The following is a 13,508-nucleotide window of genomic DNA, read 5'->3' on the forward strand; positions in this document are numbered from 1 at the left end:
TCTTTAACCTCCTGCAGGAGAAAATGAAGGGAAAGAACAAGCTGGTGCCTCGTCTGCTGGGCATCACCAAAGAGAGCGTAATGAGGGTGGACGAGAAGACCAAGGAGGTGATCCAGGAGTGGAACCTGACCAACATCAAGCGCTGGGCGGCCTCACCCAAGAGCTTCACCCTGGTAGGTTCTTGGTGTCACTGGTCCTGAGGGGGAGGGGGTTTGGTGTGTGAGTGTTAACTGGGTCTGTGTCACCCTGCTGGTCTGAGGGGAACTTGCTCCTCTTGGTTATGGAGTGGACTGTAGCTCCATCACATGATCTGTGTTCTGCCGTCAGGACTTTGGAGACTACCAGGACGGGTACTACTCTGTGCAGACCACTGAGGGGGAGCAGATCGCTCAGCTGATCGCCGGTTACATCGACATCATCCTAAAGAAGGTAACACTCATATGAAACCTACATCATACACTGTGGTGACATGTTTTATTCATATTAGTTACAAACCTAAGGAACCAACCTGTCAACTAGTGGGGGGGGGGGCTAAATAAACCTGAAACCTTGTCAGAGGGCAGACAGACAGACAGACAGAGAGAGAGTTAGCTTTAGCATAACCACTAACACTGTGTCAGCCACTGCCGGTTACAAGCTAACAAACAACATAAACAAATAAAAGATGCTAACTACGCTAACTGTTCTGATCCGTCTGCTAGTCTCTGGTTCTGGTCTAAACAGACTCCTCATCTGAGTCTGGGTCTGACACGACCTGATTCAGATTTCTCAATCAGGAAGTAAGAGGAGATGAGCTTCAGACCCAGTTTTTATGTGTGAAAACCATGTTAAATATGTTTATATTTTTAGAGTTTAAAACACATCTGGAGAGGAACTTTAACAGCAGAAACAGCTGTGTAACAGGGAGCAGCCGTACAGACGGACAGGTGACAGTGTGTCTGTATAGGTCCATACAGAAGCTGCATTGATCAGCTCGTGACAATGGGGGCTCTGAGTTACACAGGCTCATGTTTCAGAGTAAAGACTGTTGTCAAAATCTCTCAGTAGCAGCTCTGTTTACTTTGTCCATTGACAACTGTCCTAAGAAATATACCTGTGTTTGTTAGAGGACACAAACCACAGTTTATTATAGAGGTGTTTCACCTGCTCCTGTGATGTCACCACTGATGTCATCACTACCTGTTCACAGAAAAAGAGCAAAGACCACTTTGGCCTGGAGGGAGATGAAGAGTCAACCATGCTGGAAGACTCTGTGTCCCCCAAGAAGTAAGTGTGTGTGTGTGTGTGTGTGTGTGTGTGTGTGTGTTACTGAGTACTAGTTTTATTCAGATCCATCAGTGTCCTCCTGCTGTCCAGGGAGATGCTAACACACTGACGCTCCTGTCCGTCAGAAGCTCGCTTACCTTCTGTTCAGGTAACTTCTCTTCTTCCTCCTCTTCATCGCTCCAGGTCCACAGTGCTGCAGCAGCAGTTCAACAAAGTGGGGAAGGTGGAGACGGGTTCGGTGGCCCTGCCAGCCATCATGCGCTCAGGAGCCGGGGGCCCAGAGAGCTTCCAGATGGGCTCCATGCCACAGGCCAAGCAGCACATCACCAGTGGACAGATGCACCGAGGACACATGCCCCCACTGGTAAGACAAAGACCACCAGAGACTTGAACTGACAGAGTGAGGCTGAGCTGTGAGTCTGTCTCTGGTCTGTCCTATAAGAACCAGGTCCTGTTTACTAATACATCATAAAAACCTGTGGTGTCTCTGAGAGGACAGGTCTTGTTTTTGATGAGCCTCAGACAGAGACACAGAGAGGACTGACACATGTTGGTTTATTGACAGTAACAAAGTTAATTACAGTCACTGTTTATATTATTTATTTATATTTATATTATACAGTTACTATATAAAACAGAGACAAGTCTGAACTCCTGATGTTGATCATTTATAAACAGTATAACCTGTAACACAGTGAGTTGTGTTAGTGACTGTGTCTTTGTGTGTCCACAGACTTCAGCACAACAGGCGCTGACTGGAACCATCAACTCCAGCATGCAGGCGGTCCAGGCTGCCCAGGCCTCCCTGGATGACTTTGATACTCTGCCCCCACTGGGAACAGATGCTGTGAGCCTGCCCCCTTTTATTCAGAGTCCACATGGATACCTGTGAGTACTGATCTGTCCTCTCTACGTCTGTGTGACCTGAGGGTCGTCTCTGTGTTTCAGGCCTCTCAAGCCTGGCGCAAGAACAAGATGGACGAGTCCAAACACGAGATCCACTCCCAGGTGGACGCCATCACAGCAGGCACCGCCTCCATGGTCAACCTCACAGCAGGTAGGATCGGCTCAGACCCTCAAGTGTTCGTATTCATGTTCTCTGCTCAGACATTAAGCAGGAGAACAGTTAAGAGGTCGGTTCACTGTTGATCAAGTTCACCTTCAGTAAAGGTGAAGACAAAGAGATGGAGCGTGTGTGGAGCAAGTTTGTGGCGATCATACTTTCACCAGGCTGTAAACATTATTCTTTCTGCTGTAAAGTTGGACATTTTAACATGGGAGTCTATGGGGACTGACTCACTGTTGGAGCCAGACTCTAGTGGTCGTTAGAGGAACTGCAGGTTTCAGCGTTGGCGTCATGTTTCAGCCCCAAAGGTGGATAGTTGGTCTGAACATGTCGGCATCATGTCTCTGTCCTCGTCAGCCTTTGTTACCTGATGAGGATCACACCTGCAGACAGGAAGTTTGTCAGCTGGTGAATCTCTGTCTGTCAGGGACCAGATAAAACAAGATTCAGTGTATTAAAGACGTTTCCATAGTGAAACCAACATCAAGCATCTTTAATAAGGTCATACCAGGTTATTTCTCCAGTGATGTGTCACCAGTTCACCCCAGGGTGTCTCCGCAGAGTTGACCTTCTGCTGATCAGGGACTAGTTCGGGTTCTGGTTCTGTAGCTGCTGCTGATATAACTGGGTTCTGATCCATTAGAAAAGGTTTTGGAGACAGAAACGTGGAGGATGTGACGCCCTGCATCAGTTCACGTTGGTTACAGATGATGAGTGATGGAGATGGAGTTTGTGCACACAGCTCTGAACAATAGGAATAAAACATACTGATGATAATAATATAATATTAGAATAATATTATTCATCCTGTGATATTACATGTATTTTAACATTTAAATTTTAATTTATGCTCCCTGTTTTATCTTTAATCATAATCATCATCGTAATAATGCTTGTGAGTAGTCTAACACAGTTACCTGTCTACCTGTTGGTCAGGTGACCCAGCAGAGACGGACTACACGGCGGTGGGCTGTGCCGTCACCACCATCTCCTCCAACCTGACGGAGATGTCGAAGGGTGTGAAGCTGCTTGCGGCGCTGATGGAGGATGAAGGAGGGAACGGGCAGCAGCTGCTGGGGGCCGCTAAGAACCTGGCCTGTGCCGTGTCCGACATGCTGAAGACGGCTCAGCCTGCAAACACAGAGGTACACAACCTGACTACACCACAGTACTACAGTCATACAGGAGACAGGCCAGGTGTTCACATTGTTAATGTGTCGATGTGTTAATGTGTCGATGTTGTGGTTGTAGCCTCGTCAGAATCTGCTGCAAGCTGCAGGAAACGTGGGCCAGGCCAGTGGAGAGCTGCTGTCCCACATCGGAGAGACTGACACTGATCCACAGTTCCAGGTGTGTCCATCTGAACTCTGACTGTTTATTTTATTGGTGGAGCTTCATGTTACTGTGTAGTGATAATGTAGAGAGGTGATAGATAGAGACAGTGATGATATCAGATGTTACTGAGCCTCATTGAGCAGCACCCATCAGCCGCAGGTTGGACCTGTGTAGAAGTTTCTCCTGGTGATGAGTCACTGATCTTTGCTTCAAAGTTAACTTTATTTAACTGTTCACAGTTGATGTCTCATTAATAAAGATCAGATCAGAGTCAGGTGTATGATTGTTGAGGTCAGGTAAACTGAAACTACTTCCTGCCCCTGATGCTGAGGGACTGAAACAGGAGACTGAGAGTGTTACATGAGGACCGGTGTCTGTTTAACAATTCCGTTCAGTTCAATTTAAATTTTAAAACTTAAACTTTATTGGCATGAACAGAAACATGTTGTTGCCAAAGCAGTTTACAGAATATCAAAAAATACATACAATACAATACAATTATAAAATATGTGTTAATACTGTTGCAGTACAATATAAGTCAATACAATATAAAAAAATTATTTACAATGTATTAACACCTGTATGTGACAGTTTCCAGGATGTGTCAGAGGCAACAGACGGACAGTCTCCTCTTATTGTCAGATGATGGTAACAAACGTCCAAGACAAATGCTTCACTCTGAAGGACCAATCAGATCAACAAGGCAGCAGTGAATGATCCAGTCCACTAAATCATATTATATAGTCAATCTTTCAAAAATCTTTCAATAATCTGTCAATAATCTGTCAATAATTCAGTTGAAGTGGGAACCAGCAGGTGGAAGCTTCTCATAGATTCTTCTTCACTCTCTAATCGTGTGCGTGTGCGTGTGTGTGAGAGTGTGAGACCCAGTATCAAAGGCAGTATGTCTCCACAGCTGGAACAGCTGTGTGGGCCTTCATTCTGATGGATCAATAATCAGTAATCAATGACAGAGCTCTGACTGTAGTTTTATGATTCTCGGGTTAGAGGATGAGTTGAGATTCTTGAGAGCCTGAGAACAAAACATCCTCCTCTCTGTGGCTGTGAAACGAGGGTCCAGACCCTGACCTGGAGTCTGTCAGAGCTGAGGTTCTGAACTGAGTCAACCTGCAGTCTGATGGTCACCTGCACCTGAGACGATGCTGCAGCAGACACAGTTACAATGACTGTGACTGTCTCCAGTGGTGGATCTTGATTGGTCCGCCTCAGACTGCTGACGGCTCAGATCAGCTACTTCAGGTCTTCACAGACCTGTAGACCCTGTCCCGTTTCTGACAGTGTGGTTCGGGGGTCATTTAGAGCCAGTATGGACAGGAGCAGTGATCACAGCCACCATCAGCTCCTGGACCTAAAAACCTGAACCTGTCCTCTCAGACAACACTCTGTGATTTAGTTTAGATCAGTATTAATATATCCTCCTGCTCATGTTTATCTGGGATGAAATTTGTGTGGGTGTCGTCTGATTTAAGTCTAACTGACTCATTGACTCACAGTGGTGAACCTGAACTAATAGAAGATGTAGAACCTTTGACTTAATCAGCTGTGAGGAGATAAAACCTCCTCATGTCTGATTAAATCATTTCTCTTCCCTCTGTCAGATCATTATTCTCAGATTTTAATTATGATTTCTGAATAATTTCATAAATAATCTCTCTCCCCTGACTGATCAGTGACCAGTGCTACATGATGCTAACTGTGTGTGTGTCATTAACAGGACATGCTGATGCAGCTGGCTAAAGCTGTTGCTAACGCTGCCGCAGCTCTGGTGCTCAAAGCCAAGAACGTGGCCCAGAAGACGGAGGACTCGGCCCAGCAGAACCGAGTGATCGCTGCTGCCACTCAGTGCGCTCTGTCCACGTCTCAGCTGGTGGCCTGCACCAGGGTGAGTGGTCTACCTGGGACAGGTTCTGACAGCCGAGCGGAGCAGTTTGTTTAGTTTTTTTATCATTCTTCTGTTCATTCTCTCCATCTTCTCCCTCATGAAGGTGGTGGCTCCAACCATCAGCTCCCCGGTGTGTCAGGAGCAGCTGATCGAGGCCGGCAAGCTGGTGGCCAAGTCCGTGGAAGGCTGCGTGGAAGCATCGCAGGGGGCCACCAATGACGAGGGCCTCCTGAAACAGGTGGGCGTCGCTGCCACGGGCGTCACTCAGGCGCTCAATGAGCTGCTGCAACACATCAAACAGTACGCCAGTGGAGGCCATCCGATTGGACGACACGGGGAAGCCACCGACCGCATCCTGGACGTGACGGAGAACATCTTCAGCTCCATGGGAGACGCTGGTGGGTGACGACAGGAAGCACACATCACGTTTATTCACAGCTGACTCCGTTCATCCTCCCACAACAGCTGGTTTCACTAACGTCATGCTCCTCAGAGGATGAACTCTGACCTCTGACCTCAGCTCAGTATAAAAACATTTGATTTGTGTAAAGTGTGATGTTCATGGTGTCCAGAGGACGAACCATGGATGTCTCATGACACCTGAGCAGCAGGGGGTAACTGTCACAGGACGCTGTGATGTAGAGTGTGTGGTGAGCTGCTGTAAATGTAAATCACATTCTCAGAAGACAATAACAACATTAACAACCTCATACACATGATCACCTGACTGATCATATCCAACATCGATCCTGTTAACTCTCCCTCTCATTAACCCCCTCAGGTGAGATGGTGCGTCAGGCTCGTATCCTCGCCCAGGCCACGTCTGATCTGGTCAACGCCATCAAGATGGACGCAGAGGGAGAGTCAGACCTGGAGAACTCACGCAAGCTGCTGTCAGCCGCCAAGCTGCTGGCTGATGCCACCGCCAAGATGGTGGAGGCGGCGAAGGTCTGTCTCTTTCTGTGTCTGCAGTGAACACACTGAACAGACCTCCTCGGTTCGGTCTGTAATGATCTCTGTGTCCTCAGGGCGCCGCGGCGAACCCCGACAGCGAGGAGCAGCAGCAGAAGCTCAGAGAAGCCGCCGAAGGTCTCCGCATGGCCACCAACGCTGCCGCCCAGAACGCCATCAAGAAGCGTCTGGTCAACAAGCTGGAGGTAACCGGAGAGAACCTCAGACACCTGAGGGATGTTAACAGTCCTTTGTGTAATTTGTGTTCCTGCACAGAATTATGGGATTGATTGATTAACAGGTCCTCACAGGTAGAGTTACCAGCTGCTTTTAAAATGAGTCACGGAGAGGAAATAGTGACTTTAACTGTGACTATTTTCAGCCTTTTTGAAGTGACAAAGTAAAAAATCGACACCTGCGCTACAGTGTTAGCGTCACAGTGACAGGTTTAGATCCTTTTCAACACTTTGGAAATGAACAACATGGATCTGACTGGTTTGGATATATTTCAGATTAAATCCTCTTCTTGTGGTCTGACATAAAACTCATCTGTCTCAACCTGCAGCCTGTGTTTCCACATGTTCACCAGCTGTTCCTGTAGGTGGATCAGGTGACAGCTTGCTGTCTTACTGAGTGAATGTAGGTTAAAGATCACATGAGACATGAGACGGCAGCTCTAAACAAGTCTCTCTATGACTGTTCTGCTGTTGGCTGCTAATGTTGTGCTACTTTAATAACTTGAATGATGTGTATTACTGGTTGTACACATGCCCAGTGTTGACACGTGTTTCCTGTTTCCTGTCAGAACGCAGCCAAACAGGCGGCGGCGGCAGCCACTCAGACCATAGCTGCTGCTCAGCACGCTGCCTCCTCCAACAGGAACCAGGCTGCACAGCAGCAGCTGGTGCAGAGCTGCAAGGTAAACACCCACCATCTGCACCTGTCTGCTCACCTGAGCCCCTACAACACACACACACACAGGCTTCAGTTTATCATCTGTCTGTTTCACTTCTACCTAATGATAACACATGGTTTAATTCTAGTGAGACTTAATGAGATGAATAGTCAACTATTACATTTATTAATGTGGGTTAATGTAATGTGTGTGTGTGTGTGTGTGTGTGTGTGTGTGTGTGTGTCCTCAGGTGGTAGCAGAGCAGATCCCTCAGCTGGTCCAGGGGGTCAGAGGGAGCCAGTCTCAGCCTGACAGCCCCAGTGCTCAGCTGGCCCTCATCAGTGCCAGTCAGAACTTCCTGCAGGTCTGTCAGTCCACCAGGGACCAGGACTACACATCTGCACATCCTCATCAATACAGCTGAACCCTCTGTAGTGTTACAGCAGTACAGTCACAGAACAGTAATGGTACAACCGTGATGGATGTAGCTTCAGACTGTTTTAGACTTGTGTCATTTAGTCATTGTGGTGATGTCACCAAACTCAAGTCTCAAGTCTCTGCACGCTCGTCTTTATACAGTTGTTAAACAACCTGGAAGCTGTGTCTGTGTTTGTGAGAGGAACTGAAAAAGTGTTCAGAATCAATGGCTTTGACTTGTACATGTAGATGTTCATGGTTCAAGGATGAATTTGAATGACCTGTTAACTTTAGTTCCACTTTCAGGAAACATAAGATATTTAGACTCTGTCCTCTAACAGCTACAGCCTCAGTCTGCTCCTTAAATCAAATCCACGACTCAGAGTTTGTCTCCTCCTCCTCCAGCCTGGAGCTAAGATGGTCACAGCCTCTAAGGCCACTGTTCCCACCATCAGTGACCAGGCCTCAGCGATGCAGCTCAGTCAGTGCGCTAAGAACCTGGCCAGCGCTCTGGCTGAGCTCCGCACCGCCTCACAGAAGGTACGTCTGTTAAACAGCCTGGATCATGAGGACTCACCTTCAGTAAGAGACAGCGACAGACTATATCAAGTGTTTGTGTTTCTGACTTGTGTGTGTGTGTGTGTGTGTGTGTGTGTGTGTGTGTGTGTGTGTGTGCAGGCTCAAGAGGCGTGTGGTCCACTGGAGATCGACAACGCTCTGTCAACGGTCAGAGGTCTGGAGAAGGACATCCAGGAGGCCAAGGCCTCAGCGGAGGAGGGACGACTGAGACCACTGCCAGGAGAGACGGTGAGACACAGAGACAGACTCACAACGTCCACACTACACATGTATATGATGTTACATGATTGTATGTAAATAAATGTATAAAATTGTGTTGTATTGTATTAAATGATACTGTATTTTATTTTATTATATGAAAATCTAAATCTGTATCAGTATGCAACTCATATTTATTAATGAATGTATTTTAATATTCTTTAAACTGCTTCTTTGGCAACAACATAGCTTCTTGTTCATGCCAATAAAGACATTGAATTAACGGACTGAGACACAGAGACACACACAACGTCTCAGAATTCCTCACAGTTTGAGTTGATCAGTGTGTCTCCTCCTCAGCTGGAGAAATGCTCTCAGGACCTGGGGACCAGCACCAAGGCTGTGAGCTCAGCCATCGCTCAGCTGCTGAGTGAGGCCACGCAGGGCAACGAGAACTACACCGGTGGGTTCAACAGGAACACTCACCTCCTCACACCCTGAGAGAGTCACTGTTCAACAGAGAGATTCACAAACCTCAGATATTAAAGTGTGAAAGAAGCCTCAACCACTCACCACAGGAAGTGATATAATTAGAATTAGAAACGATAAAATACATTTTAACTCTTAAATCAATAACACAAAGAACCAAACATGTACAAGCTGAGTGTCTGCGACAGGTCCAATCACATGAAGAACTAATATGCTCAAAACTACTGCTAATTTCAACCCTCAGCTCATTATAATGAGACGTTACCACAGCTCATTTCATCCTCATTCAGACAAGGCAGTGGCAGTTCTGTGATTGGCTGATGCTTTAGTCTGAATAAGAAAACCACCAATTACATCACTGAAAGAAATGACATGCCGCATTTCAGCATCATTGACTCGTATCTGTCAGAACAGAGGTGCTGTTTCTTTAACAGCTGAGCTACACACCTGTGAACACGACCTGAAGTCTGTTTAACACTGATCACTACAGGGATGTGTGTTGAGCTCAGTGTTCAAAAACAAAGGTGACCAACTCTGCTGCTGCACCTGAATGCATCATGTGTAGACACAGAGTTAGAAACAGGATGAAACATGTTTTACTGTGTCTGATCATTTCACATGTATGTTTTGTCTGCGTTTGTTTTTTTGGTTGTTTATTACATATCACATGGGTCATCATAGCAACAGTTGTAATATCTGAACAGTGTCACACCACACTTCTCTCCTGTTGATCCAGGTATGGCAGCCAGAGATGTGGCCCAGGCTCTGAAGTCCTTGGCCTCGGCCGCCAGAGGCGTCGCCGCCACCACAGACGACTCGCCGGCTCGTAACGCCATGCTGGACTGTGCCGGTGACGTCATGGACAAGTCAGGCAACCTGATTGAAGAGACCAAGAGGGCCATCGCTAAGCCTGGCGACGCAGAGAGTCAGCAGAGGCTGGCCCAGGTCCGACTCAGACTCTGTATCTGTTCAGTTATGACACAATGATTCAGTCGTGATGGAAATCAACCTGCAAAGACACGAGTGTTTGACTCAAGTGTGTGTGTGTGTGTGTGTGTGTAGGTGGCTAAGGCGGTGGCTCAGGCCCTGAACAGATGTGTGAACTGCCTCCCTGGTCAGAGGGATGTGGACAACGCCATCCGCACCGTGGGTGAAGCCAGCAAGACACTCCTGTCTGACTCTGTGAGTACACCTGTACCTGTCTGTGAGACAGATCACATCACCACACCCTTCATGTGGGACTGAGATGATTGATGTTTGTCCCTGTTTCTGTGGGTGTCAGGCTGAAGACTCTGGGACTCTGAGCCGAAGGAAACTGAGATCAGTTTACCTCAGTAATGTGTGAAGCTAAAAGAGTAAACTATTTAATATAAATTAATTTAATTCCATATAAATCAATATTTATTGAAATCTTATAGTCCAGTTTATAATTTTATATTTCCACTGTAGTTTGTCTTTAGTCAGAAATAGCCTCTCATGATTGACACCGGTGAACAGGTGATGGTGTTGTCATAACAACCACCTCCAGTTTTGTTCGTGTCTCTCCTCCTGTCTCTCTCTGACTCTGTCCTCCATCATCATCATCATCCTCTTCTTCCTCCTGTAGTTCCCATCCAGTGGGAGGAGCTTCCAGGAGGTCCAGGCTAACCTTAACGAGACGGCGGCCGGTCTGAACCAGTCAGCCAATGAGGTGGTCCAGGCATCCAGAGGGACCACCCAGGACCTGGCCAGGGCCACCAGCAAGTTTGGACAGGACTTCAGCAACTTCCTGGATGCCGGTGTTGATATGGCAGGAACATCCCAGGTCAGAACGATGAGAGAACACACACACACACACACTTAAACAACAATGCTGCTGTTTTGTTTAACTGACACCTCATCTAGTCAACAGGGAGGCCTTTTAGAAAACCAGTTTTAATGAGAATATACATTTATAAAATAATTTTGTAAACTTTCAGAATAAAAGTTCCTTTATTTCACCATGAATTTTCAAAATTCTCTTGACCATATATATTAAATACTATAATCATCAATCCTCTGTTGGTGGCTCTCAGCTCTTTGGTTCCTCCTGAAGAAAATCTTTAAACTTTATATTTTTCATTTTTAAAAGAGACTCAGTCGTTTCCTCAAACAGGAGGAAAAAGAGCAGATGTTAGGGACTATTTTCGGCAGATTAATCCATATTTGGTGCTGTAGTGGAGTGTTTTTGGTTTGTAGGACTGAGTTAATATGAGCTACAGTGTGTGTGAGTGTGTGTCAGTTTTATTTCAATGTCTTTGAGCAGCTGTTCTCTGGTCCAGAGACTGTAAACTTCTCCCTCCTCCCCCTCCAGTCCAAAGAGGACCAGACACAGGTGGTCTCCAACCTTAAGACCATCTCCATGTCGTCCAGTAAGCTGCTGCTGGCAGCCAAAGCCCTGTCCACTGACCCCAGCTCCCCCAACCTGAAGAACCAGCTGGCAGCCGCCGCTCGGTGAGAACGGTTTCTCTGTGTCTCTCTTCTTCTTCTGTCTTTTTTCACTTCCATTCTGACCTTTACGTCTGTGTCCGTGTGTCCACAGGGCGGTGACGGACAGCATCAACCAGCTCATCACCATGTGCACTCAGCAGGCTCCAGGTCAGAAGGAGTGTGACAACGCTCTGAGAGAGCTGGAGGTAACGACCACTGAACCACCATCAACCTGCTGATTCATCTTCACCTCTGTAGTCTGGTTCTTCCTACAGTCACCAGTTTAATCAGGTCTGACTGGACCGGTTTATATGTGACAGCTGCACTGTTGGAGTGTAAATGCTCTGAGCAGTGACTCCGTCTGTCCTCTGCCTTTATCTATAAATCAACTGGAGCTGAAGAAAGAATGGAAATGACTGATAATAACAATCAGGATGAGCACAGGTCACGTGACAGTCAGCTGAGATGTGCAGGTAATGTGTGTATTTCTTATGTGTGTGTGTGTGTGTGTGTGTGTGCAGTCGGTGAGGGGGATGCTGGAGAACCCAACAGAGGCTGTCAGTGAGCTGTCGTACTTCGACTGCATCGACAGTGTGATGGAGAACTCTAAGGTAGAACACACTGCTCCACCTGTCATCATGTCTCCTCATGTCTTTACACTTTATCTGATAGTCAGAGCTGCTACAGGAGGAGGAGCAGGCGGAGGAGGAATTCTCCCTTCAGGCGTCTGTTGAAGATTTAACCTCTTCTGTCCATCTTTGTCCTTCAGCCACTGTGAACATGAACAGCAGTTTGTCAGCTTTAAGAAGAGTCTTTTGCTATGATACTAAAGTTTTGTCAGTGATAACAAAACTCTGACAAATATGACATGTTTGACATTAAAAATACAATCAGCTGTTCACAGCTTCAGAATCTCAGAAAAAAGAATAATGAAACCATAATAATAATAATAAGAAAAAAATAAGAAAAAAAAAATAAGAAGGAGAGTTTTGTATGAACTCTGGAAGTGTCTGCTCAGGACTTTAGTGAGCAGAATGATGACTCTGAGGTTTGTTCCCTCCTGCTGTCATGGCGATGTTCCTGTCTCAGTTCAGTGCTCAATGACTTATTGTCTTTACAAACATCAACAGACCGTGAAGACGTTCTCCAAACTACACCAAACTCCTGCGTGAACCTCTCACTTCCTGTTTCAGGTCCTCGGTGAGTCCATGGCTGGAATTTCCCACAATGCCAAGAACTCCAATCTGCCAGAGTTTGGTGACTCAGTCAGCGGCGGCTCCAAAGCTCTGTGTGGTCTGACTGAAGCGGCTGCACAGGTACAGTCATGACTTTATTGTTGCTGTGTACTGCCAAACACATGTTGGGGGCTGTAAACTGACCTGTGATCTGCTCTCAGGCGGCCTACCTGGTGGGAGTGTCAGACCCCAACAGCTCAGCGGGTCAGAAGGGCCTGGTGGACCCCGCTCAGTTTGCACGGGCTAATCAGTCCATTCAGATGGCCTGCCAGAACCTGGTGGACCCGGCCTGCACACAGTCTCAGGTACGTGCGTCATCATGCTAATGACTCTTCTTCATGTGGTTGAAACCGTCCTCGACTGACCGTGGTGCTCCGCTCCTCTCCTCCTGTGCTCAGGTGCTCTCTGCAGCCACCATCGTGGCCAAACACACCTCTGCTCTGTGTAACGCCTGTCGCCTGGCCTCCTCCAAAACCCCCAACCCCGTGGCCAAGAGGCAGTTTGTTCAGTCCGCCAAAGAAGTGGCCAACACCACCGCCAACCTGGTCAAGTCCATCAAGGTTTGTGGTCCTCTGAAATTCATCATCAGTGAAGTTGAGTGAAATGAAATGCCAGACTTTGAAGACGAGATGAAAAATAGACAAACTGTCGAACTGGGTTTAATGGAGCACACCTTCTTCATGGTGGTGCTGTCAGTTGTTACACCAGTAGATGTGTCGAGATTGA

General features: G+C 47.0%; 1 protein-coding gene across 4 annotated transcripts in view; it reads left to right on the forward strand.

Annotated features, from left to right (window-relative positions):
* Positions 1-13,508, forward strand: part of tln1 (talin 1) — a 54,570-nt gene that overhangs the window by 20,865 nt on the left and 20,197 nt on the right. For 3 of the 4 annotated variants that reach the window (XM_023412615.2, XM_023412616.2, XM_023412617.2), the window contains 27 exons: positions 18-173; positions 328-429; positions 1,190-1,266; positions 1,450-1,630; positions 2,000-2,113; positions 2,215-2,323; positions 3,269-3,477; positions 3,584-3,682; positions 4,259-4,315; positions 5,403-5,570; positions 5,674-5,968; positions 6,352-6,518; positions 6,599-6,727; positions 7,327-7,440; positions 7,667-7,780; positions 8,239-8,373; positions 8,512-8,640; positions 8,971-9,073; positions 9,836-10,044; positions 10,162-10,281; positions 10,706-10,903; positions 11,432-11,571; positions 11,660-11,753; positions 12,069-12,158; positions 12,741-12,863; positions 12,944-13,087; positions 13,181-13,342. In XM_023412615.2, coding sequence (XP_023268383.1) covers positions 18-173; positions 328-429; positions 1,190-1,266; positions 1,450-1,630; positions 2,000-2,113; positions 2,215-2,323; positions 3,269-3,477; positions 3,584-3,682; positions 4,259-4,315; positions 5,403-5,570; positions 5,674-5,968; positions 6,352-6,518; positions 6,599-6,727; positions 7,327-7,440; positions 7,667-7,780; positions 8,239-8,373; positions 8,512-8,640; positions 8,971-9,073; positions 9,836-10,044; positions 10,162-10,281; positions 10,706-10,903; positions 11,432-11,571; positions 11,660-11,753; positions 12,069-12,158; positions 12,741-12,863; positions 12,944-13,087; positions 13,181-13,342 — 3,738 coding nt within the window. The remainder of the gene's footprint in view (positions 1-17; positions 174-327; positions 430-1,189; positions 1,267-1,449; positions 1,631-1,999; positions 2,114-2,214; positions 2,324-3,268; positions 3,478-3,583; positions 3,683-4,258; positions 4,316-5,402; positions 5,571-5,673; positions 5,969-6,351; positions 6,519-6,598; positions 6,728-7,326; positions 7,441-7,666; positions 7,781-8,238; positions 8,374-8,511; positions 8,641-8,970; positions 9,074-9,835; positions 10,045-10,161; positions 10,282-10,705; positions 10,904-11,431; positions 11,572-11,659; positions 11,754-12,068; positions 12,159-12,740; positions 12,864-12,943; positions 13,088-13,180; positions 13,343-13,508) is intronic. The other variant, XM_023412618.2, reaches the window with a different exon arrangement.

Source organism: Seriola lalandi, unplaced genomic scaffold (genome assembly GCF_002814215.2).
Source record: "Seriola lalandi dorsalis isolate HSWRI2012SDOR001 ecotype SW California unplaced genomic scaffold, Sedor1 jcf7180002054484, whole genome shotgun sequence".
Taxonomy (NCBI): domain Eukaryota; kingdom Metazoa; phylum Chordata; class Actinopteri; order Carangiformes; family Carangidae; genus Seriola; species Seriola lalandi.